Raw genomic sequence first — 24,241 nt, 5'->3', positions numbered from 1 at the left:
CAAAATTGCCACTATATCCTTAGCTGGGTTGTATTTGCGGTGTAACTTATGTCTTCTTGATGCTTTGTGTTTAAGGAAGGATTTTAACAATATCACTGTAAAGATGACTTGACTGTAGTTTCCATCCATTGTTCACTTTTTTCACCTTTTCACTTTTTAAAATGGTGATTTGAAAGTAGTTTATAAACCATAATGCAACACAAGACAAAAATGAGTAAATGACTGAAGGACAGATGACATAACAGGACTTAACATAGTAGAAGCATCGAATAAGACAAAAAGTACGAATAAAGTACAACATAATACAATGAAAATGGAGCCAAACATTTCCACAATAACAGGAACATGATTAATTTATTTAAAAAATAGGCCAAACCTCATTCTATTGATACATGTAATAATAATTTATTAGAGATTGTAAAGATATTGATCTGATCTCGTCTAGTGGCCAATAACGACCCTCCATGTACCAATAAAAGCTGAAAGTGGAAGTCCAGGTTGTTGTTTGGATTTATGCGTCAGTCCCATAATAAACACAACTGGACACATTCTGGCTGTAGTTTATCTAACAACTCTGACACTTTGATTACTTCAACTAGAGAACATTTCAACATTAAATGAAGGAAAATACTTGCTTCATTTATACACTTCCAACATTTCTTTGCAGTTGCAGTGCCACGTTGGAAAGCTGAAATATGGTATAATAATACCTAAGGCTAGATTAGTGCCGCCACGGGCCCCAATGCACTGAAACTCATGCTCATTCTGCTAGTAATCAATCATCAATCATGAAACTTATTTTCCTGGAAACAACTTGTATTTGATTCTGGATGGATAACCATGCTGTCAGGTGGAACCCTTGTATTGTTGTGGACATACTAGGTTTCTGACAGTGACGATGACTATCAACATAAAAAGAATGGGTCGAGCCTTTTTTGTCATATTTTTGTGAAGCCTGACAAAAAGATACACCTTTTCTCTTTCTCCCATCATGAGGGGGCCCTTTCTGCTCAAGGGCCACTGGGCACACTGCCGAATAGATCCAGCCATGATAATACCTGAGTGTAAATTTGCCATAGATTGATAGATAGATAGATAGATAGATAGATAGATAGATAGATAGATAGATAGATAGATAGATAGATAGATAGATAGATAGATAGATAGATAGAGTCCTGATTTTACTGTAATATGTTAGTTGTTGCAATACCTAAACATGACAATAGATGGCGCATTAAGCATTATACACTGCTGTGATTAAGCATAACTTATTTAACTTCTTATTTTAATAATGAGATGTACCCCAAATCAACTGTATTAGTCAAAATGACTTCCATCATTTCTTATCCTGCATTTATGCATTTTAATTTTACTTTTATAAAGTTTTTTTTAACCGTTTACAATATTAATAACAGGAATGCAGCTACTACCTGATCTGTTATATGTCCTGTTGGAGCTGCTGGATGCAAACACTGATATGGACTGAATCTATGTTTCTCTTCTGGAGCTTGGCATAGCGGTGGTCCACATGTGGCCAGATGTGACCAGCTGCAGAAAGAGCTCAGCAATGCTAAGTCTGCTAAAGACAATTTAGCTCCATGCTATTGATGGCTGCATGGTTAAGAGTCTTAAATTACACTGAAGACGTAAATATATCAGGTGATGTTTAAAAAAAAAATACTGCAGGCCACATGAAAGATTTATGGTTGATTTAAAAACATCTCTTTGTCATAACTTATGTTTTTTTTTTCATAACTCATCACACACCTCTGACTTCAGATTTTCAAGCAACCTGCCATGTAAAAGTAAAAAAAGATGGAATCTCCCTTCTCCCTAATGACTGCAGCATGCTCTGTATCTTTGTAGATCCTCTGGACTACCATGTCCTCTTCTGCAAACACAACAAACACTTTACAGAGACACTCTGCAAAACTTACTATAAGGGGTCAGGGGGGCGGGCTGAATGAAAAATGAGCAAAATCAAGCACAGTGAAGGTAATGTGTGAAAATTGTTAGGGATTTTCCAAAGCGGGCACATTTTTAAAAAAAGCGACAGTAAGATATGTCTTACACTATAACCTGTTAACTAACACTGTGATTGTCTTTCAGTGTAAAATTATTCTTTCTTATTTGAATTATGAAATTAAATTCCACAAAGGAGCACACTTTACCAAGCAGTGAGGGAGGAGCTGCCTGATCCTGATGTCCTTAAAGTGGCTGAGGTTTATAAGGACTTTTGAGCGGACGTTGCACCACTCATCACCACCATGGCAATCAGTGCTGATGTCCCACTGGTTGACTCAGCATTTGGGAAAAGTTCAGGAAGGTAGTCCCATTTCCTACCAGCACCCAGTGCCTGTGAGCCGGATTGTGTTATTCCACCCAGATGCCCCTCCACTACCAGCTCTCCCTCTATGATTACAGGTTAGAGCCTACTAGCTGCCAGTTTGTGTGCAGTCTCCAGCAGCAGCTACAGCTGCAATCTCTAGAAACTCATTTGGAAATGGCCAGGAAAATAGAGGTTGCTACAAGGGAGCAGAGTGTCTCTGTAGAGTGGCACAGAGTCAGGAGGAATAGGATCAGCTACGTTGACTGTACATACTTGAAATTACAAAGCGACACCATGAAATTAAAAAAGCAGCACAGATACTACTGGCAGGTTCAAGGCCAGCTCTTCATTACAGGAATGGAGTAGTGTGACTTTGTTGTGTTTGCAGAAGAGGACATGGTAGTCCAGAGGATCTACAAAGATACAGAGCATTCTGCAGTCATTAGGGAGAAGGGAGATTCCATCTTTTTTTACTTTTACATGGCAGGTTGCTTGAAAGTCTGAAGTCAGAGGTGTGTGATGATTATGAAAAAAAAAATCATAAGTTATGACAAAGAGATGGACCATAAATCTTTCATGTGGCCTGCAGTAGTTTTTTTAAACACCACCTGATATATTTACATCTTCAGTGTAATTAAAGACTCTTAATTGATTAATGCATACAATGCAGACACAAAGGTGATGGGACCATGGATGCCAATCATGGCCTTGAATGTGGGGTGTGATTTATATGTTGAAAACACCTCACTCTGCAAAAGGAGAGAAGAGGGAGTTTGGCAAAAGATTTCTGTACATTCAAGCACCACTTGTGTGTCAGGGAATGATGAAAACTCTGGTGGTAAGTGAGCTTTGACTTCTTCTGCTGTCAGCCACAGGCAGATGGAACCAAGTAGATGGTACAGAAAGTGTGTCCATGGTAGCCTGAATGATGCAGTGAATTTTGGAAGATCCTGAAGGCAGCGAGTGTAGAAAGTCATGTTTTTTTTTGTTTTTTTTTCATTTATTCCAGTATTATAACAATACAAACATTTAAGGCACATTCTGTGATACCATAATTGAAGATGTTGAATCAGCTTGTAAGATATGAAGAGAAGCCAATACAATGAAACAAAAGAAGAAAAGAAAAAATAAATAACAATGTGAGGGTCTCATTCTAGAAGGGTAAATAAGTCCATTCAAGAAAATAGTCTCTGGGCCTTATTGTTTGTCATGTACAAGGATTTCTTCTATAGCTTGAGTTCATTCTTCCAATCGTTGATGTGATCACATTCAAAGAAAATATGGTCCAATGTCTCAATGTCACTTTCACAAAATCCACATAAATTGTTGTCCCAATTAAATCTTACATGTAAGAATTGGTTAGATGGATAGATATCATTTAATATTTTAAATGTCACCTCTTTAGCTTTTTGTGGGATTGGATAAGATAAATATCTCTTCCTTATTTTTCTTGCCTCAACATCATTGTAATCACGCAGAACATATTTTCTTATTAACTGGTAAGGATAGTATTTCTAATGAATTTATTAGAGAATTGTGGACTACCTAAATTGATTCCTTCTACACAGAGTGATCTCATTTCCGAAACATTTGAATGCACCACCAGTTGTTGTGTCATTGCTTTAAAGGGAATTGGAATGGCTTTAATTACTTTATTGTACTCTTACCATAGACTTATGCAACTAGCCAATAGCAAGTACCTAGCAAGAATGTACTATTATTTTTTTTAATGCTTTATTGAAAACGTACAAAAATAAACAAATATGGCAACTTTCATTGTACATACATTGCAACAGTATAAAGAGAACGCCAAGGAAACATCAATCTAGCATTCGTGCAAATCATCTCAATGTATAACACTGGTGCTTCAATATAATACATTGATTCAGATTGAAATAAAATAAAATAAACATATCAATAAAATAAATGTTATCAAATAAATACAGTAACATAAGACAAATAAACAGTGATTTCAAAAGGGGGGATTCAGATCAGTTTCATCTATCCATTTCAGTGAGGAAATTATTTAAATCATTATCAAATCATCACCATATATATATTTTGTGACTTTAGACACCGTTTTAGAGATTTCATGTACATTTTAAATTCATTCATGAAGACAATACATTTTGGGGATGATTTCAGTAGTAGTTAGACAGAATATATAATTTCCTCCTGGGCAAAATTATTACCAACTCACATTTCCTTTCTTTCTTTTCTTCCCCATGAGTGTAGAGCAGAGAATAAACCCTGCAGTATAATCTCTGCTTTAAGGGGATTTTTATTTATGGCTGCTGTGGTTGTTGGAGGGCAGGGTGGGAGAGAGTTGCCGTTGGAGGGCAGGGTGGGAGAGGAGGCGGAGGAGGAGGAGGAGGAAGAAGAGAGGAGGAAGGGGGGGGGGGGGGGGTGTTTGGGGGGGTCGTGATGTTTGACAGTCTCGCGCTGCATGCCGGGATATATCGCTCTTGTTTACAAGATGGTAGAAGAGGAGATTTTACGCTGACCTGCAAACTAAAAGTATCAGGACTTCCTAACGCCGTCTCACTTCAGCTTTATTTAGGTGCTTTGCCGTAAAGTGAAGAGATTTGACCCGGAGCGACGGAAAGTTGTCCGGACTGCACGTCGCTGCTGCAGCTCTCTGACTGACTGAGTGACTGACTGAGGAGTTTTTGCAGTGTCACTGACAGACTGACAGACACAGCACTGTTCAAACACAGGTTGGTGCATGAAGCTGCCGTACACATGGCATGACGCTGGAATTAAAGCTTCTCTAACTAATAAAAACTGTTGTTTGACGGCTCGACGCCCTGTTGTCATCCTATAATTTAACAAGGCTTGAATACAATGGTAAAGTCATGCTGTTTTTTGCCGTTGTTTGTTGTCAGCTGTGGCAAAAAATGTATCAACATAACAACATGAGCTGAATGTCCAGGCCTTTAATGAATCAGAACAAACACTAACCTAACACCTTCTCTGATTTCATGCCTGTTGTTGTTTCTATATTTTTATTTTCAACTGTCTCTCTCTTTTAAAAAAAAAACAAAAAACAATGTATTAGTACATTAAACATCTGTCTAGTTGTTTCTTCAGTAATTGTCCCACAAGACAGAACAAGGAGGATTTTTTTCAAATCTAGGGCTCATTAATCACCAAAAAAAAACACATTGGGAAGATATATTGATTAGGCAATTAGTTGATCCACAGAAAATGTATAGCCTAGGCATCTATTTTGATACTAGACTCAAAGTTTCAGTCATTTTTCCAAAGTGAAAGTGCTGGAAATGTGTTGTTTTCAACTTCTCAAAGGTGACAATTGAATGCTTGATTGCTTTATTTCTTTTCCATCACTTGACTGTAAACTAAATGTCTTTTTCATGTGAAGATGCCACCTTTGACTCTGGGACTGACATTTTACAGACCAAATGATTCATTGATTTATCAAGAAAGTAATCATCAGATTGATCGATGATAAAAAAAAATTAAAAAAATCATTAATTGCAGCCTTATATGAACTTTTATGTTGGTGTATGCTAAGAAACTTCTATACTGAAATCAGGGCTCAAAGCTCTCAGATACTATACCTGTTTTCAGGCATAGAGTATAAAATTCATATAAAACTTAATTCAACACATTGTACACTTTTTCCTCTGGGCAACTTTTCAGGCTCTCAAATCTTTTTTTAACTATGAAAAGTCCATATCTTGGTATCAGTCCTTTAAAAAACAAATGTTCTCGTAATAAAACATGTTTTGGTGTGTTTATGTTAAAAAGAAAGAAAGAAAGAAAAGTGGCCTATGTATCTGCTGGGGTATACCTGAAACATATACATATATTATGACTGACATGTGTCACCCATTTTCCCAACATGATTATTAGTTCAGGACCAATGACTAACACTAATATGCCATACATTTACAGTTGGGCTCTATTACTATACTTTTCTTTCAGAGGACTGTCCACTGGGTCTGCAGGAAGGACTTTTAATCCAGCCGAATGTAAGTCACTTTATGTGGACTTGCACTCAACACTAATATAAAGGCACTTAGTTAAACTAATATGTCTTTTCTTAGAGTTGCACCCGTGTTTTTTATCTATTTGTCGTTATGTAGTAGCCTTTGAAAACAAGACTAGTGTAATAATGCTTGTTTGATGTTTAGTCCTGTACAGTAGTGAGGTTCATTGCATATATTTTATTATTTGCATCGCAAGTATGTGTTTCTGCTTTTTGTTCTAACCAGAGATGATGCTGAATCATCAGTCTGACCTCCTGTTTGAATATTTTGCACAGGAACAGAACGACTGCAAAGCATCTAATTGAGCGCTACTTTCGGCAGTTAACTGACGGCTGTGGAAATGGCAACTGCACGAATGAGTTTTGCGCATCATGCTGTGATTTTCAACCTTTGGATAAAAATACGGCAGCCGTCAAAGCACTTGAGCTGTTTAAGATTAATGCCAAACTCTGTGATCCTCACTCCTACAAGAGAGAATTGGATCCAGACTCCGGCACCAACAGAAGTGCTCTCCTGGACAGTAAGATGAGCGATATGGATCTCAGTCCCTCCAAAGAGAACTTCTCAGGTATTGTAGAACTGACTCTGACTCTTATGGCCACTGATTTTGAAGTATTTCACTCTGTTAATTCAGTTTTTATTTTGCTGTTTTGGTCCAGATGTTAATTACCTCACAGAGAACACTGTTTGTACGATCCTGAGTTCCTGCGAGGAGAAAGGAGACTACTCTGCTCTCATCCACGTCATTGGCAGGGTTTTCTCTAGCGCAGAGGGCCTGATAAAGAGTTTTAGAAAGGATGAACCGAACACTACAGAAAAACCTGACTCATTAAAACCAACAGAAGTCAAGAAGCATGAAAAGAAGAGTGAGCGAACCTCAGAGAAGACGGGAGCTTCCTCTGCGGCCGCTTTACCAGATGAGGCTCCAAATAATGTGTCCGACCCTTGTGAGGTCACAGTCGACGTTGACGCAGTGAGGAGAGTCTATGACAAACTTTTAAGCATAGACCAGGTTGACGCAGCTCTCGTGAATGCGCTAGTATACCTTACTCCGAATACAGAACTTGACCTGGAATACCTCGATGTGTACGAGACAAACCCAGACTACTTGAATATCTTCATCATTGTGATGGAGAACAATAACCTTCACAGCCCTGAGTACCTTGAATTTGCTTTGCCGCAGTTCTGCAAGGCAATGAGCAAGCTGCCAGTGCCTGCACTCGCCAGGCTTTCAAAGCTGTGGTCCCAGTACGATCTACCGCATATCCGTCGTATGATGGAGACGTTCCAGCAGCTCATCACTTTCACAGTTGTCTGCAATGAATATGACGGTGAAAATCTGGTAAATGATGATGAGACTGTAGTGGCTGCTACCAAGTGTTTAAAAGTTGTCTTCTACGCAAGCATCTTGGGTGGCGATGTGGATATGGAACACAACGAGGACGATGATGAAGACTCGGATTCAGAGGAGCTCACATTACATGAGCTGCTAGGAGAGGAGCGGCTCTATAAAAAGGGTCCTCGGGTCGATCCGCTGGAGAAAGAACTGGGCATCAGACCCGTAGACAGCAGGAAGCCCCTCATCCCCTTTGAAGATTTTATCAACGAGTCACTGAACGACGTGGTGGAGATGGACAAGGATTTCACCTTTTTCAAGGTTGATGCAGAAACCAAGTTTTCTTTCCAGAGCTGCCCCTTCATCTTGAACATCATTACCAAAAATCAAGGGCTGTACTATGACAACAGGATCAGGATGTACAGCGAGAGACGCCTCACGGCCCTCTACAGCATGGTGCAGGGCCAGCAGCCGAACCCCTATCTCAAACTCAAAGTACGCAGAGATCACATCATCGACGACGCCCTCGTCAGAGTGAGTCACAGTTTGATATGCTATGTTTTGTTACTGCTGAGGCTCAGAGCTGCTGTTTGGCAACTAATTTGAATCATGCTGTGTTTCAGCTGGAGATGATCTCCATGGAGAACCCGTCTGACCTGAAGAAACAGCTGTTTGTTGAATTTGAGGGGGAACAAGGTGTAGACGAGGGAGGGGTTTCAAAGGAGTTCTTTCAATTGGTCCTGGAGGAAATTTTCAACGTCGACATAGGTGAGACAGGAAATCACAATTTTACTATGTATACATTTGCATCCATTGCATCCCTGTTATCATATTTAAGTATTTTGGAGCATTTGCTTCTGGTCCTTCTTTCTGGGAGTTACTTCCTGATACCTTAACTTCATGCTAGTTTATTTTAGCATAACGACTGGTAGCATGTGGACATGGTTACCAGGGTTATGTCCAGTGGTAAAAACAAAACAACACATATCTCTAAGACTCACAAATGATACATCTTATCTTGTTTGTTAAAATTTTACAACTACAAGGGTATAAAAGACGTGTTGCAGGGGGTTATTACAGGAAGTCACTGCTTAGTTCAAGAGTTCAAATAACCTCTCGTAAAATCACAACAAGTTACCTGTTTCCTGTTTCCAGTCTTTATTTTGAGCTAAGCTAGTCGGCTACTGGCTTTATATTTAGCACATAGCCACTAAAATTGTGCCAATTTTCTTATCTCCCTTTAACTATTCCATTAAGTATTTACATGTTTTCTTCTGTTTGTATTTCTCTCTCTTTAACCTTCTGAACAGGAATGTTCACCTATGATGACGACACAAAACTCTTCTGGTTTAATTCGTCCTCACTGGAGAATGAAGCGCAGTACTCTCTCATTGGAATCGTCTTGGGGCTTGCCATTTACAACAACTGCATCCTAGATGTGCATTTCCCAATGGTTGTCTACAGGAAACTCATGGGCAAGAAAGGAACCTATCTGGATCTGTCTGATTCACATCCGGTACAGTGACTTTCTCTGAAGTTAATGAACAGTGAAATACAATGCATCAGTTTGACAGACATCTGTGATGTGGATGGTGTTATAATACTGTATTTGACAGGTAAAATCACAAAGCAGTTTTCAGAGTTGCTGGAAAGAAACCACAAACAGAAAGCTAACTATTTTATTGCTATAGCAGCTTACTATCTGTTGTTTCTCCTTTTGCAGGATCTCTACCACAGTTTGAAGCAGCTACTTGAATATACTGGCAATGTGGAGAAAGACATGGCACTCACTTTCCAGATATCACACAGAGACCTTTTTGGAAACCCAGTCTTACATGATTTGAAGGAGGAAGGAGACCAAATCCCTGTTACTAAGGAGAATAGACAGGTGAATTATCTAAAGAAAACATTGTTTTCAAAAGCACAGTAGTCAAGGATGATTATAATTACATCCATTTGAAGTCAGTACACCAGACAGGAGCTTGATATCAAATTAACAGTATTTTTCTTCACCACATTTCATTAAAAAGTTATTACACTGTGCTTACATAAATATCAGAATCAATAACAGACATGTGTGTCTTGTTCCTCTTCTGCTTGAAACATACATTTCACAAGCACAGTAACAGGAAGCAAATGAAAAATGCAATACAGCTGCCTCTTCCTTTACAATATATACTGTTGGCTGTCTTTCCTAATGAGACAAAGTTTACAAAACAGTGTACATCACTGTAAATGCACAGAGTTACACTGACTCAGTGTTGGTCTAAGACTTACATCAGTTTTACTGTATAATGTGTTATGACAAATGAAATATTGAATAATTGTTTTGCTATATATTTTATGTTTTTTGTCATTTCCATCTGTAATTCACAGGAGTTTGTGGATATGTATGCTGAGTACATACTGAACAAGAGTGTGGACAGACAGTTCAGGGCCTTCAAAAAGGGTTTCCTGATGGTTACAAATGAGTCCCCAATGAAGTATTTGTTCAGACCTGAGGAAGTAGAGCTGCTTATCTGTGGAAGCAGGGTGAGGAAACAAGCCAGAGGTCAGATTTTTGTTGCTTTATTGCAGTCAGTGTTTGACTTAGAGTTTCACCTTTTATGATTTCACAGAAACTGGACTTTGAAGCTCTTGAAAAGACAACAGAATATGATGGTGGTTATAGCAAAGACACCCAAATTATCAAGTAAGTAATCCTGAGCACACTAGTTTAATTATAATGTGAAAACATGTTATAACCATCTGGACCAGCTTATCATTCAGGACATTCTTATTTAAAGTTTTCTTTTGTTTTTTGTGGACAGAGATTTCTGGGAAACAATTAACTCATTTGGAGAGGAGCAGAAAAGGTTGTTTCTTCAGTTTACCACAGGCACAGACAGAGCACCAGTTGGCGGGCTTGGCAAGTTAAAAATGATCATCACCAAAAATGGCTCTGACTCAGACAGGTACAATGCAGCTAACTTTTCACTTTGGTTTTATTTAGATATATCCAGCCACACAATCCCCTTTCCCACTGTTTTATCATCCCAACATACCAGAAAATGTGCCACAACTGACAATTTGTTACTTCTTTATTATGTGAGCTTAAAGATTTAGTACATTCACCTGATGCTTAAACACACCGGATAAACTATTTTCAGTTCAGATCCGTCTCACTTACTTTCTATCCTTTCTTGCAGGCTACCAACCTCTCACACCTGCTTCAATGCGCTGCTGCTTCCTGAGTACTCCTCCAAGGAAAAGCTGAGAGAAAGACTCCTGAAGGCCATCACTTACTCCAAAGGATTTGGGATGCTGTGACAGAGTCATAAAGAACGTTTTCTGACTGCATTTGATTTTTTTTTAACTTCAACAAAAAAAAGGGAGTGTCACAACAATACTGAGGGAAATGCCATGATAACAAAATGCTGCAATAACCCTGTGCCTAACCAACTTCTACCAGTCAAACTCCACAGTCGGCCTTTCACTCTGAGGCAGTGTTTCCTTTGAGAGTCGGTTTCATATACATTAAGTTTCCCAAAGAGTTTAACAAGGCACTTAATTATTTTTTTTCACGTGTGTTTTGTTTTTGAGTAAACATGAACAGTATTTGATTTGTGAAACTGTGAAAGTGCACTTACACACAGCATTTATGTGAATGTCGGCACATATATTTATTGACTTTGTTTGACTTTTGTCTTTTATTTAAGTTTTTCATAATGTGGCAGTATATTCAGTCCTCAGACTCTATTCTCACATGTCACTGTACTGGGCTCAATGGTGCTTATAGGGTACAATTGTCATTGTATATTAAGGTGAATCCCTGTATATTACTGCTAATCCTAATCTCCTCATTGATAAGTTTATTTATTACTACACAACTATTTTTCCTGTCAGTGTGACAAACTCACCACTAACCAGAAGGATATTTTAAAGTGTTTCTGTGTTGTGCCTCTTGTATTACATTTAAAATGAATACTGTACTTTGTGTTGTGAAACAGTAAATCTGACCAGATAGTGTGGTTTCAATAGCTCGTAGGGTTTCAGAGAACTGACTGGTCAGTCCAGACTTTCACATCCTGAAAAAAAGCTTTTCTTTTCTCCAGGTTTGTTTGCTATGAAGTGTCACTGATTGTAAGTGCGTCGCCAACATGTGCAATGCCTATGTACGAAAAAAAAGTCACATCTAATGTTTTATTTGGCCAAATATCTCAGGTACATTAAGAATATGCAGATAATGTGAAACTCTAATGTAAAGCAACTATTATGCAAAGTAAATAAAGGTGAAATAATCTATAAACTTGGTCATAAATATGCACTGAAGGAATTCCCACTAACCACACAACATAGATATTATGACTACTAACTGTGGACCACATTTTTCATCACCTGACTGCAGTTTCCTATAGCTCAACAGAGATTTATAACATCTTTATGCTCATTGTTTTTATTTTCCAGCCTGCAACTTTATTGTTGTTTGAGTCACATTGCATCATAGTGTTATTTTTGCTGCAGTCGACAGCTGTTTTCAGTGAAAACCTCTAAAAACCTAGTGTACACTACCTGCCAAGCACCAAATAGACAAAGTTAGCAGCTAGCTAGTAAACATAGTGCAGCAGTTGGTCGAGACTGAAAGCAAAGCAGAGACATGATGACAAGTAAATGCTAATGTTGCTCTGTGCAAGCTGAATGTGTATACGCAAATGTTTGCCATACAAATGTAAAAGGTAATATGTACGTGTTCAGCTTGTTTCTGCTGCACCATCTGGCAAAAAAATCTGTTATTGCAAGTTTTAAGGAAAATGTATGTTCCTTACAATGACACATGGGGTCATACATGAACACAAACTTTTCTGTCAGTGTTAGAACAGTACCGGTTGGCTTTAGCGATATCTGTATAATTGTAAAAAGGTGATGCCACATACTTCAGGCCCCACTCAGGATTTAGAAACATCGGAATCAAAAGCCATAGGTGGATTTATTGATAAACCCCCACCCACTCACACACACACCTGATAAAAAATTACAGTTGCATTTGAAGCTAAGTCACAAAGACTCAGACCTCAGAAAAAAACTCTAAAGTTCACACCTCTGCAGAAAAGATTGTAAAAACATTTTCTCTTAGCCATAAAATGACAATTTAGACAAATGCAATGTATGTTATATGAACATTTAATGTTTATTCACATATAATTTCGCAGATTTACAGGTCATAGTGTATGCTGATAATACCTTATAAACAGAACTGTTGTACATTCATATTTACAGTATCAAATGGATATTCAGTTGTATTATTGTGTGTGAGATGTAGTATATACTCTACAGATGGATTGAGATATTTCCTGGGAAAAAATGTCAATACTGCTCTGAAAAAAAATCATTCTTCATTACTCTAAGGCTATGAAAAGCCTCTTTTTGCATACACAAGAACTTCTGATCAACATCCTCAGGTAGTTTCATGACAACATGAAAGTGAATGTCAATCATAGCATATAAACAAAAACATGTTTCCTGCATGCACTGTACACAATTTGACACAAGATGATAAAGTGTATAAATAGATATAAACATGGGCCTTTAAAAATTGTCACTCTACTATTCTAAATGAAAAATCCCTTCATTTCATGTAAAGTCCTCGGGTATCATATCTCATATTACTGCACTTTTTTGTCCTTGTCGGCCACCACTTCAGATAGGTCCTCTGGCTGTATGGATTTCACTTTGGCCTCCATATCACTGACCCTCTGCTTCATCTTTGTCTGGTTGGAGGTGAACTCTGCCATCAGCTGGGCAAACTTGGTCCGCATGACATCCAGGTTGGTCTGCAGTTTGGTAATTTTCTCCTCTAGGTCTTTGGGGTCGGCGCCAGCGTTCGCAACCGCTTCATCAATCAGGTTGTCTTTCATTAGGATGGCTTTCCCTTTCTCCTCCAGAGCCTTTTTAGCATCTGGATACTCAGTGAGGGCTTCCATCAAGTCGTCTTTTGACAGGGCAAAGAGATCAGAGTAACCTACACTTCTAATATTGGCGGTTCTCCTGTTGCCTGCTTTACTGCCCTTTATGCCCAATATACTGATTTCCCCAAAGTATGCACCATCACTGAGCACTACAAACTGAGTGACTCCATCATCGGCCACCACAGCTAGTTTACCCTCCTTGATGATGTACATCTCCCTGCCAATATCCCCCTTCTTACAGATGTAATCTCCAGGACTGAACACTTGTGGCTGCAGTTTGAGCACCAATTCAATCAGCAGACCAGCTTCACAATCCTGGAAAATACGCACTTTTTTCAGTGTGTCCAGATGCACGTTGATGGCAATCTCAGCCTTGAGTTTATCTGGAAGGTTCTTTAAAACTTCCTTCTCATCACAGGTCTTCTTCTCCGTCCACAGGTAGTCGAACCACTTGATGACCCTGGCCTCCAGATCTTTAGTGACCTTTCGAAACTGCATATACTGCTTTATGGAGTCGATCTTTGCCTGGAACTCAGCACGAGAGGCGTTCATGTTGGAGATCATGGCACCGACATTACCAACGATACTAGCAAAGATCAGGACACCGGTGAGGAAATCAGCAATCACAAAGAGGTATTCAACATCCCTAACTGGTGGAGGTGTCTCTCCAATAGTGGTAAGGGTCAGCGTGGACCAGTACAGGGAGTAGATGTACATTCTGGCCAATCGGCCATGCTCTGGGTGGCTTGTATTGGGATACACCCAAGTGTCTGTTCCGAAACCAATGGTTTTTGAAATGGCAAAGAACATGCAAGCATTCCAATGGATAATAACAAGGATATAAAGTACGAGATTGCTGATTCGAAACATGTTCGGGAAGCTGGTTCTAGTTTCTGTCCGCTCGAAGAACTCAAAAAGCCTAGACATTTTACAAAGACGGTTAAATCTGAACTCCGGATTGTTGTATCCATATCTCAGAAATAGTAGATCAGTGGGTATCATTGAAATCATATCGTACTTGAACTGAGATGTTGTTCTGTATTTATCTCTCAGTTTCTTGCTATCTTTTACCAGCAGCCCTTGTTCCAGGTAACCTGAGGAATAAAGACAAAATTAGTAGCCAAAAACTACAAAGGAAACAAGATAGTTAAAATAATTCTACATACAAATTGTGCCTTTATCATATCTTCAAATAAACATTTTCAAGAATCATACCTGTCCTTGCTCTCACAAATGTGTCTGCGTAGTAGATGGCATCTGAGGTGTAATCCAAGACTAACCACAATTTTGAATAATTTTCCTGGAGGTCGTTAAAACAGGATCTAGAACACAAGAAGAAGATATTTAAAATTTTGCATTACTGAGTGAAGAATAAGTTGTGAAGTCTGTGACGTGGACAATACCTTGTTACAATCATCATCAGATTGTAAAATACTGGACCAGCAATGACGGTCAGCCACTTGTAGTACTGGTCTGTAGCTGGATCCATAATCCAGATTTCTTTCCTAAAAACAAGTCAGTGTTAATTAATTTTGTTGCAAGATTTTCTAAGTGTGAAACAGACAGACAGGTTTGTTTTCTGTAATTAACTTTCCAGGTCCCAGTAGACTCATTGTATCTAATGAAGTACTTACGGGGGCTCCTCTTTCTTTTTATCGTCTTTCTTATCATCCTTCTTATCATCTTTCTTCTCATCCTTTTTCTCATCCTTCTTCTCGTCTTTCTTCTCATCCTTTTTCTCCTCCTCCTTCTTGTCCCCGTCTTTCTTCTCGTCTTTTTTCTCCTCCTCCTTTTTCTCGTCTTTTTTAATCTCGTCTTTTTTGTCCTCTTTTTTACTACAGATCACAAGTTTAGTTTTTATGTTGGTAAGAAAAAAAGGGACAGAGGCAGTCTATGAGGGACTGTCGGGAGTCTACCAAACTAAATGATGAGGAGGTCTAGTGGAGGCCTCACGGTTTTGGATTTTTGTTGGAAGATCTGGTGCAGGTCTTATATGTTTCCAGCAGATGGCACCAAAACACAGATGATTTTCATGTCTTGAGAACTTGAAAACTTGCAACAAAACATTCCCACAAGCAACCAAAAGGACTGAACAGGCGGTAAGGATATACTAAAAAGGAAATGAAAATGGGAAACATGTTTCTGTGCTATTAGCTATGCTATTAACTGCAGAATATACCACAGTTGTTACAACAAAGTGAGCTACTAATGTCCAGCATGATCCACGACTAATAAAAACTACTTCTATTTACTTAATCTACTTCTATGGATATTCACACACTTACTCATCTGTGTTGTTGCAGTTATTCATGTTGTAAGCAGCCAGCGGCCATTTACTGACAAGAGTTTGGAAAGACATGAAAGGACATTTTTTCACAGCGAACCTTCACAGTGTCTCACATAGGCTTTTTAAACATCCTTTTCTAGTTCCTTCAGTCTGGTTTGGCTCATCAAAGCTTTGAAGAACCATATGACATGGTTTGTCGAGCATATTTGAAGTATTGCAAACAAAATCAACCTGAAAGATTGTCATTGTGAGTGACAATTAAACCTTTACACACTGACTATGATTAGTGCTGCTACATGTGTACAGTACTTACTTTCTTTTGCGGAGTGCGTCATTGTTACCAACATTGCTCTCTCGACTGGAGAAGTCTTTGAGCTCAGGGCCTCTGAAGCGCTCCAAAAAGGAGTCATGCCTCTCTGCTTCGGGGTTCATTCTGTGAGATGCCCAGTTGCGCAGCATGAAGAAGAAGTAAGAGAGCCTAGAAGGTCAGCAAGAGGCAAAAGAAATACAGAGTGACACCCATCTAAGCTAGGAGGGGACTGATTCAGAACACATGGATATTCACTAGGATCTGCTTTACCTGGCCATTGCCCCGGCACCTGTAAATGAATCTCTGTGGGACTCTGAAGACAGCATTCTCTCACAGTTGTCTTCACAAAGAGAGTGAGCTCTGCGAGACAGTAGGTGGGAAAAAATGTGACATTGACAAGATGTTGGGAAGTGTTCAGAGTTCATAGCTGGAATCTAAACCTGCAAAGCAGCACATGATTAAAGATGCACTGTGTAAAATTTGACCAGCACTTTAGTTTAAAACATTAAAAAATTAACTAAAACTATCAACAGAATGTGAAGAAATAACAGTGACAATGACATCACGTTTAAGATTTCTAGGTATTGTGTTGCAGAAACATCTACTAAAGTTAACCAGCTAGCCCTGTGCTTTCTGCTGAGATGTTGCCACCTATTTGTTTGGTGCAGGTTGCCAAACCTTACATAGTGTATCGTTAATGTTTTTAATATTACTTGAATTTTAAGAATTGCGTGGTGATATCAGACCTGCTGTCCCCATTCTCGATGACAGCTAGCTCGTCATTAGGTATGTGGCTGGACAACCGCTGTCTGGCTGAAAAGGAGTTTTCGCAGCCGACTTTCGCCATGTTGTCGTGTCCGGCTCTGCTGGCCTGGAACACCAAGGAACAGAGAAACATATGTTGTAAGAGACTGCCATGTTGTGGTACAAACATAAGATTTGACAAGCCAATGTCACAAGGACAGAGCTGAGTGTCCATTTAAACATGTGTATGTGCTTGTGCTTTTTAGAAACCGGTCATGTACTTGGAAAAAGACTGCAAAACATGAAACTATGCTGCATCTAATCAAAGTTTATCATTGCCATCAACTGTCCCAAATTTGTCTCCTGAGAGCCATGTTGTTGATGTGTTTACTGACCACCACTCTTCACTCTCTGTCAAAGAGTAGCAACTAAAAATACATCCTTATTATGTCCTTAACACTAAACAGGATCAGTGCCCTCTCTCTGTGAACGGTCAGTGATCTCTGGTAATAGCACTCTGTGATCAGCTGGTTTTTAAAATAACTAAGCTATGGCTTATAGAGTAGAGTGAAGTTGCTATGTTCAGCCATGTATACATCAAGTTAAGTCCATTAGGGCACTTAAAGACTAGGTACAACTATACATGGCTGAGGGCAGTAACTTGCTTCACTTCTAGGTACAGTACAGTGTGTAGAAATGGTCAGTTCCACCTTATCGTATGATGCTGTGAAGGAACTGCATTTAGAAAAATCTTATTTTTATGTTTTAATGCAGTTCATCATGTGGGAATATTCTTACTTATTAAGATTTTGTTTAAGTTTTTAAAGGTTTAATGAATTGTTTTGCTGCAAACAATATATTACTTTGTTCAGCAATTTGCTGGTAAATAATGATTCACTGATCTCTGGGGAGCACCGATGGTTGTAACACGTGCAGACATGTAGATTAGTGCTAATACCAAGGAGATAACCAACCCCCACTAAATTAAATCACACTGAAGCTGAGTGTTTGAAGGGTGACTAAAGGTAAACCCAACACTGCTCTGTACACTAAATGTAAATGACATCATCATCATCTCTGAACCACACTGCATCCAGAGAATCAATATTAACACTGAACAGCTTGGAGACCAAAAATGATTAGAAATCAACATTATGGTGAGGAACCACAACTGCACTTAATCACAGAGTCACAGTTGTTCTGAGAATCTTGAAATGCATGCCAGCTCTCTGGCATTGGGGTGGCAATATCTGCCACTTGAGATGTTCAATTATACCACAAATTCCTAAAAACAGTGTCTGTGTAATATGTTCTTTTGTTCAGTGACTATTTACAGGAACTGAATTTACTGATGCACAAAACCTGAGCCTGATATTCGAATCTGATCTCAACATTTCTGAGCAAAATAGTGTTAAAATATACTTATAATAATGTCAAGGATGCCATTTGTAATATATTAGTGTAATGTGTAAAGGTGTTTGATAAACAGCTCTTTAAAATAAGAACAAATGTTTAAATCATTGCTGTTTTTGTTCCTGGAGATTAGTCGTCATGCTGCACTCTAGTGTCAAGACCTACTAAGAGGCTTGAGACTTGAGGTAAGGTTGTGCATTAATTATCTTTCTCGGGTTTTCTAGAAGAAATAGCTCAATATTCTTTTTAAAACCAATTACACATGTAAAATGATGTGATGATTTGATGATCTTCAATAGACAGACAGTTTCTCCATCATCTCCTACATTTGAACACAACAAATGATAATAATAAAAGTCTTTATTCCCGCATGCACTACATAGCTAACACATTATTTTGTGGATATTTAGCATCTGACAAAGGTAAAATAACCGTATGAGTCACATTGTACTTTATAATATGAGCATGTGTGTTTACATTTTTCTGTGTTCTTTCTAAATACTAAGTGTTGTCTCTAAAGTGTTTCTTTGCAATGCAACCAACATTATATATTGATTGCATCGCCACATTTTAAAGGCATTTTGATGCATCATCATACTGTGAGCATCTCTAATAATCCCCCTGTTGCTGTGATAAACTGCAGAATATCTAAAACTCACAAACAAAACTTAAAGAGATTGCAAATGCTGGTTTAAATCTCAAGAGAATATTTAAGGGAGGTTCTAGTGATGCATTTTTTTCTAGGATCTAAAATTCAAACTATTTCAAAGTCTTTAATGGTAGAATAAACCCACCTGGATGAAGCCTTCTTACAATGAGTTTTGTAAGCTGATAAAACAAATGGTTCCCCTCTGGTTGTTTCTGTATAAATCCATATTCCAAACACAAATATGATAAATTACTCCAGCGAAATATTCCCGATCCCTTTTGTCTGTGCACAGCGTCACCAGAAAGTAGCGTTACCGGCTGTCCATGATTGGCAGCAGTGGCTGTGCTGGATGATCAGAGAGGAGGCTGAGCTGACAGGTCCCACAGCAGATGAGGGGAGGAGTCCTGTCCTCACTGTCCTCAACTCACAGCACACACAAACATGACTGATAGATCACATAATATGCAAAGCTCCCAACTGATAAAATTTGACAGGTCTACGCATGTATATGGTGATATTACATGAATAAACCAAATAAACTAAATTTTCTGTTCAGCATGTTGCAGTTAATGGCTAGAAAATATTCCCCCCCCCCTATATTATAAGTTCATCTTTACTTTATTAAAATATGCTTGTAACAGCTGGTCAAAGTTAAGGCCACATGTTTTTCTCCTTTGCATAATACAAGATACATACTTGTTAATGACCTGATCAGCTGCTGTATTGATGCACCAAGATTATAGTTTATTGTATGTCTCAGCATGAGATGTGACAGATGATGTATGCACACATCATATAGCTTTTGAATGGCAGCATCAACTGGACGCCAATCAGTTGATGAGCAGTACTGTGAGTTAGGGGTAGTCAGAGAAAAGAATTGTTTCTCCAGTCACCATCAGCTCAGTGTCACTTCTGTCACAATTGCCCCCACCCCACCCCACCCTACCCCCATAAAGGCATAAGGTTAAAAGAGAAATCCCTTGGCAATACACAGAGCTGCACCGCTAATCCCAGATTAGACTTGAGTACCTATTTCAGCCATCTAATGCCCCCTCATGGATAGGGTCACTTGAAGTAAAGTGCCATTTTTTGCAGAACATTTCCCCTTTTGTGTCAATATAACCACAAATACTTGACCAGTCAGACACTGAGATATATCTGCTCTGAGATATATCTGTGATCATCACTTTGGCATATGGTTTTTAACTTTCCTATATTCACTGAGATATTTGTAAGAATCTGGTTTAAAAATCAACTTTGTAATTAATATACGGACAAATCCGCTGAAGATTGATGATATTGCTTTTTTTTTTGGATCATCTGTCGTCATCTCAAACTGGAGGGAATTAGCACTGTAATAGACTTTAGGATTGTCTTTACTAAGAGTGGGTTTAGGCAATCCATTAATAGAAACAGTGTACTGGATATACAGAAAAGGTGCTTATCTACTATACAGAATCTCTGTGAATACTAATAGTCACATTTCCTTTAAGACTATCCACACATTGTTTCTGACTTAAATATAGTCCTAAATTGAACTTTGAATGCAACATGTTGAAGCTTGTAAGTCTAATAGCCTCTTAGGTAGGTGTTGCTGTTCAAAATACTACTAATGTAATACAATAATGCAAAAAAAAATTAATAGGACTGCACCTTTAGTTTTGATTATTTAGTTGATTACATGTGATTATAGTGCTACTGAAACAAAAATCTGAATCTTGGATCTTTTTCTTTTTGGGTAAAGTTCTGAAAATTATTTAAAAAAATTACAAAGCTAATTTAATTGATCTATTTATACATTCAACCACCTCAAATCATTTTTTAGCCATGAAGCAGCATAAAGCTAATACCATTAATGTTCTTTGAATGCTTTATTTTAACTGAATGCTGCTGTGGTGAAAGAAAATCAAGAAGCAGCCAACCAATCACTCTCCCCTTCTCCAAACCTCATTAGGTTTAGGACTGTTTCCAGGTGCACAGAAAGCCTCTTTACATGTGTGGCAGAAGGCACATGGTAATTACTGCATCCTAAACCCTTGCTTTCCCAGAGTGCACCATGACACAGTGCAACAATTGTCTCCTGCATCATGGCTTCCTCATGCATTATTTCCAAGTCAATCAGACTCTGCATCCCCTTCATTTGCACCCCTCAGCCATTCAGCAATGAGCCGTGTCCAAACTGATGTGATGAGTCTCTAATCAGGACCGTTTACCAGCTGGCAGCACACTCACTGTGAGCTCAACTTTAAATGCACAGTGTGTGATGTATAGTAAATGTAGTCAATTCATAAAGCACCCTGGCTTATGCCTGGATTCACCTGGTCTGTCTACTTTTGTATACTTACTGTAAGTTAAGTATGGGCTTGATATTGTTATTGATCATGCAGAAGATGCAGAGACACAGGACAACAAGGCAAAGCTATCCCGAGGCATGAGGCCAGGATGTGTTCTTAATCAGAGAGCAGGTGAACAACAACAGTGGACAGCAGGAGACAGCAGGAGAGCAAGGCTGTGTTTTTGTGCAGTAGCTGGATTACCTAAACACACAACAGAATGAGCCTGATAATCTCAGTGAATTGCTTATTATTGGAATTACTATTCAAGTATCTGAATGCTGAAGATTTAGGCAGCAATTCAGAGGTCCAGTATCCAGTTTCTACCTTTCTGGCATGTATGACTACAAGCTCACAGGCTCAGTCAAATCCCTTCAGATGTGTATTTTCTATGCAAAATCCTGAGTTGTAATGAGTATAATGTCTGGACACTGACCACTGATGGATGGGACAAGATTTTTCCAATTTGCCAGTGTTGGTCTATTGATGATTTGAATGATTTAAACCTGCTATCACATCCTGCCTGACCTTTCTGTTTCTGTTTGAGTTCCTGTTTTATTTTGAAATGTGTTCTCCTTGTGTTTCTGTTACTTTTACGTTGTAGAATAAAGTTATTTTTTCAGCCTTAATCATCCTTCAGTCTCCTGCTCTGCTACTGTACATGTGACACTTGCAATAATTGTACATTTATTTGTTTCTGTCACTTGGTGGCAAAGGAAAAAAGCTCTAAGCACAACATTGACATATTTGATATAGCTAACGTGTTAGCAAACAGTTGCCTCCTACATTTACACATCCAGCAGACACAAAGCAACAAACGGTAGCCTACAGTTAATTTAGATATTTGGCAAGCTGTTCAATGTGAGTCCAATATTCAATCTCTTTAGCTTTCATTAACTCCTGAGGCAACTTTAGCTACTTAATGCTCCACTGTGTTCACTAGCTAATTACTAACTTAACCTTTTTCTTCTGGGCAGGTATATGGAGCTTTTCTACTGAAAACAGCGGCCTAATTGTGTGTGGGGTCATCACCATAAACTACACCTTTCATGTCCAAGTTTTAATTTGATCTATTGTTAATATACATAATATGATAGATTGGTAACAGCTGCTTCAAAGGATACATTTGGTGATAATCTGTCTCTGGCATTTAACCTCAAGCACATTGGTTCCTACTGAAGATATGAACAGATGTAAAACTGGTCATGAATATACTTTAAAAATGATAATAGTTCAAATTAGAAAATAAAAATAATTGCCTGAAACAACTGGGAGTGTTTGTTGGGGACCATTTTAACTCATTTGGTACACAAGCACATATTGATAGCTGCAGGAAAGTGTGTATGGGACTGTGGGGAAGCCTGATGAGAATGGCTAGGAGAGTGGTAGAAGGCAGACTCAGACACATGTTGAATTACTGAAAAATGTCTATGTCAGACTATACAGGTAGAACCATCATCCTTGTAGGAGTGTTTCAGTCTGTGATGGTATGTGAAAACAATGCTACATAAACTAGCTAAACAAACAAATGACAAATATGAATGAACAAATGACATGTGTACCGGAGACAAATGGTGGGGTCTCACACCCACTTTGTCACAGGGACTGATGTGTTTTTTATAGTTTTTGAACAATACACAGACAAGTAATCATATGATCCATATATCTTTGTAGCCAAGATAAATCAGGCCTTGAATACACAGGATATATGTTTATAGGATGAGTTTATTGCTGTTTTTAGTCTGTTCATGGCACTAAAAAACATAAATAATTTCAAGTATCCGTTTACTATGTTGAGTAGTTACTCATGAGACCCCCAAGTGGAAATGCTATACCTTTGTATGTGACTCTGGCCAGTGGATGTTGAAGGATGTGTAGAGCAAACACATCACTGTGCACTGTTGCTGGGCAGACTGTTACGTCCTTGAAATGTGCTGGGAGATCCAGATGCGTGAAAGTGTTGGTTTCTTGGTGATTCAGTGATTTTAAAGCAGTGTCCAAGAGCACCAAAAACAAACAAAAAGAGGCTCCAGAAATGTATAAAATCTATGTATCCTAAAAAATCTAATGGATAATTATATATTTTTTAATTAAATAAATTGACTAAATTATGCAATGCATGCCTGCAATGTGATACTGAGGCACAGGCTACATGATAAGTAGGCAGTCAGGTGTGTCTTGGCAGCCAGAATCATTTTAAGTGGCTGTGGCGGTGCTTTAAGTCCTCTTGTGCTGATGAGTTGTGCTCTGTTCATCAGATGCTAGAGATGATTACTTGTACCTTGTCATTCTTTTATTCCAAACAGAGATGATTTATCCCCTGCCAAACACTTACACAGGGTTGCTATAACAACCTCAAGGACAAAAGTGGTCATTTGTGAGCCTTTACTAGACGCCCGCCAAACATGAGGAACATCTGAAACTCTCCTCTCACTGCATGTATGAAGCTATACAGAAATAATATAACATTTTAGCAAGTGTTGCAAAAGAAGCACCTCTCTTCAGTATTGTTTTGTTTGTATAATCCTGTAATAGTGCAGTAATCTGTACATGTGCTGTAATCAGCTATACTCATGCTGTTTGTTCCTGTTCTTAGGTGCAATCATCAGTAGTATTCATGTGTGTCCATGTGTGATTACCTTTACATTCAACCTTCTTCACAATTACATATACTTGACATGATTTCATGAGTATGTCATTGGCTGGCTGGCCCTTCTGTTGAGGGTCCGTTTGCCTGAAATTCAGTCTGAAATTTGTGCAGCACCACATAAGACTGCTGATAAACACTGAAGAATGAACAGCTTGTCTAATCAGAGTGAAATGTGAATGGGTGAGCTCGCATCAATCGAGGTCACGCAATACAAGCACATTCACAAATATGT

The 24,241-nt window shown here is 38.6% G+C and overlaps 2 protein-coding genes across 3 annotated transcripts; one reads left to right on the top strand and one right to left on the bottom strand.

Annotated features, from left to right (window-relative positions):
* The first annotated feature begins 4,822 nt into the window (after positions 1-4,822).
* On the top strand, positions 4,823-11,960 carry ube3a (ubiquitin protein ligase E3A). The gene is made up of 11 exons (XM_053321905.1): positions 4,823-5,046; positions 6,278-6,324; positions 6,618-6,910; positions 7,002-8,212; positions 8,302-8,446; positions 8,989-9,194; positions 9,402-9,566; positions 10,055-10,210; positions 10,297-10,370; positions 10,489-10,632; positions 10,867-11,960. Coding segments are annotated over exons 2-11 (2,517 nt in total). The 5' UTR covers positions 4,823-5,046; positions 6,278-6,322; the 3' UTR covers positions 10,988-11,960.
* A 1,360-nt stretch (positions 11,961-13,320) lies between these two features.
* Positions 13,321-17,067, bottom strand: cnga3a (cyclic nucleotide gated channel subunit alpha 3a). 2 transcript variants are annotated; one of them, XM_053322219.1, is made up of 8 exons: positions 16,967-17,067; positions 16,491-16,580; positions 16,224-16,388; positions 15,909-15,968; positions 15,258-15,458; positions 15,027-15,128; positions 14,839-14,945; positions 13,321-14,717 (listed from the first exon to the last, which is right to left on the bottom strand). In XM_053322219.1, exons 1-8 carry the CDS (start codon positions 17,065-17,067, stop codon positions 13,321-13,323), a joined length of 2,223 nt encoding a protein of 740 aa, XP_053178194.1. The 2 variants fall into 2 exon arrangements, with proteins under 2 accessions (XP_053178194.1, XP_053178195.1); XM_053322220.1 differs by lacking the exons at positions 15,258-15,458; positions 15,909-15,968.
* Positions 17,068-24,241: the final 7,174 nt, after the last annotated feature.

The sequence above is a fragment of the Scomber japonicus genome, chromosome 7 (genome assembly GCF_027409825.1).
Source record: "Scomber japonicus isolate fScoJap1 chromosome 7, fScoJap1.pri, whole genome shotgun sequence".
In the NCBI taxonomy this organism is placed as follows: Eukaryota; Metazoa; Chordata; class Actinopteri; order Scombriformes; family Scombridae; genus Scomber; species Scomber japonicus.
Note: the sequence above shows the minus strand (reverse complement) of the source record. Positions and strands in the feature narration are given on the sequence as shown.

Coding starts and splice junctions, on each gene's coding strand:
- cnga3a (XM_053322219.1), bottom strand. CDS start 17,067: ATGGCGAAAGTCGGCTGCGAAAACTCCTTTTCAGCCAGACAGCGGTTG. Junction 16,389..16,490: donor GGTGCCGGGGCAATGGCCAG/GTAAAGCAGATC, acceptor CTGACCTTCTAG/GCTCTCTTACTTCTTCTTCA. Junction 15,129..15,257: donor AAAAAGAAAGAGGAGCCCCC/GTAAGTACTTCA, acceptor ACTTGTTTTTAG/GAAAGAAATCTGGATTATGG.
- ube3a (XM_053321905.1), top strand. Junction 8,213..8,301: donor TCGACGACGCCCTCGTCAGA/GTGAGTCACAGT, acceptor GCTGTGTTTCAG/CTGGAGATGATCTCCATGGA. Junction 10,371..10,488: donor AAAGACACCCAAATTATCAA/GTAAGTAATCCT, acceptor TTTTGTGGACAG/AGATTTCTGGGAAACAATTA.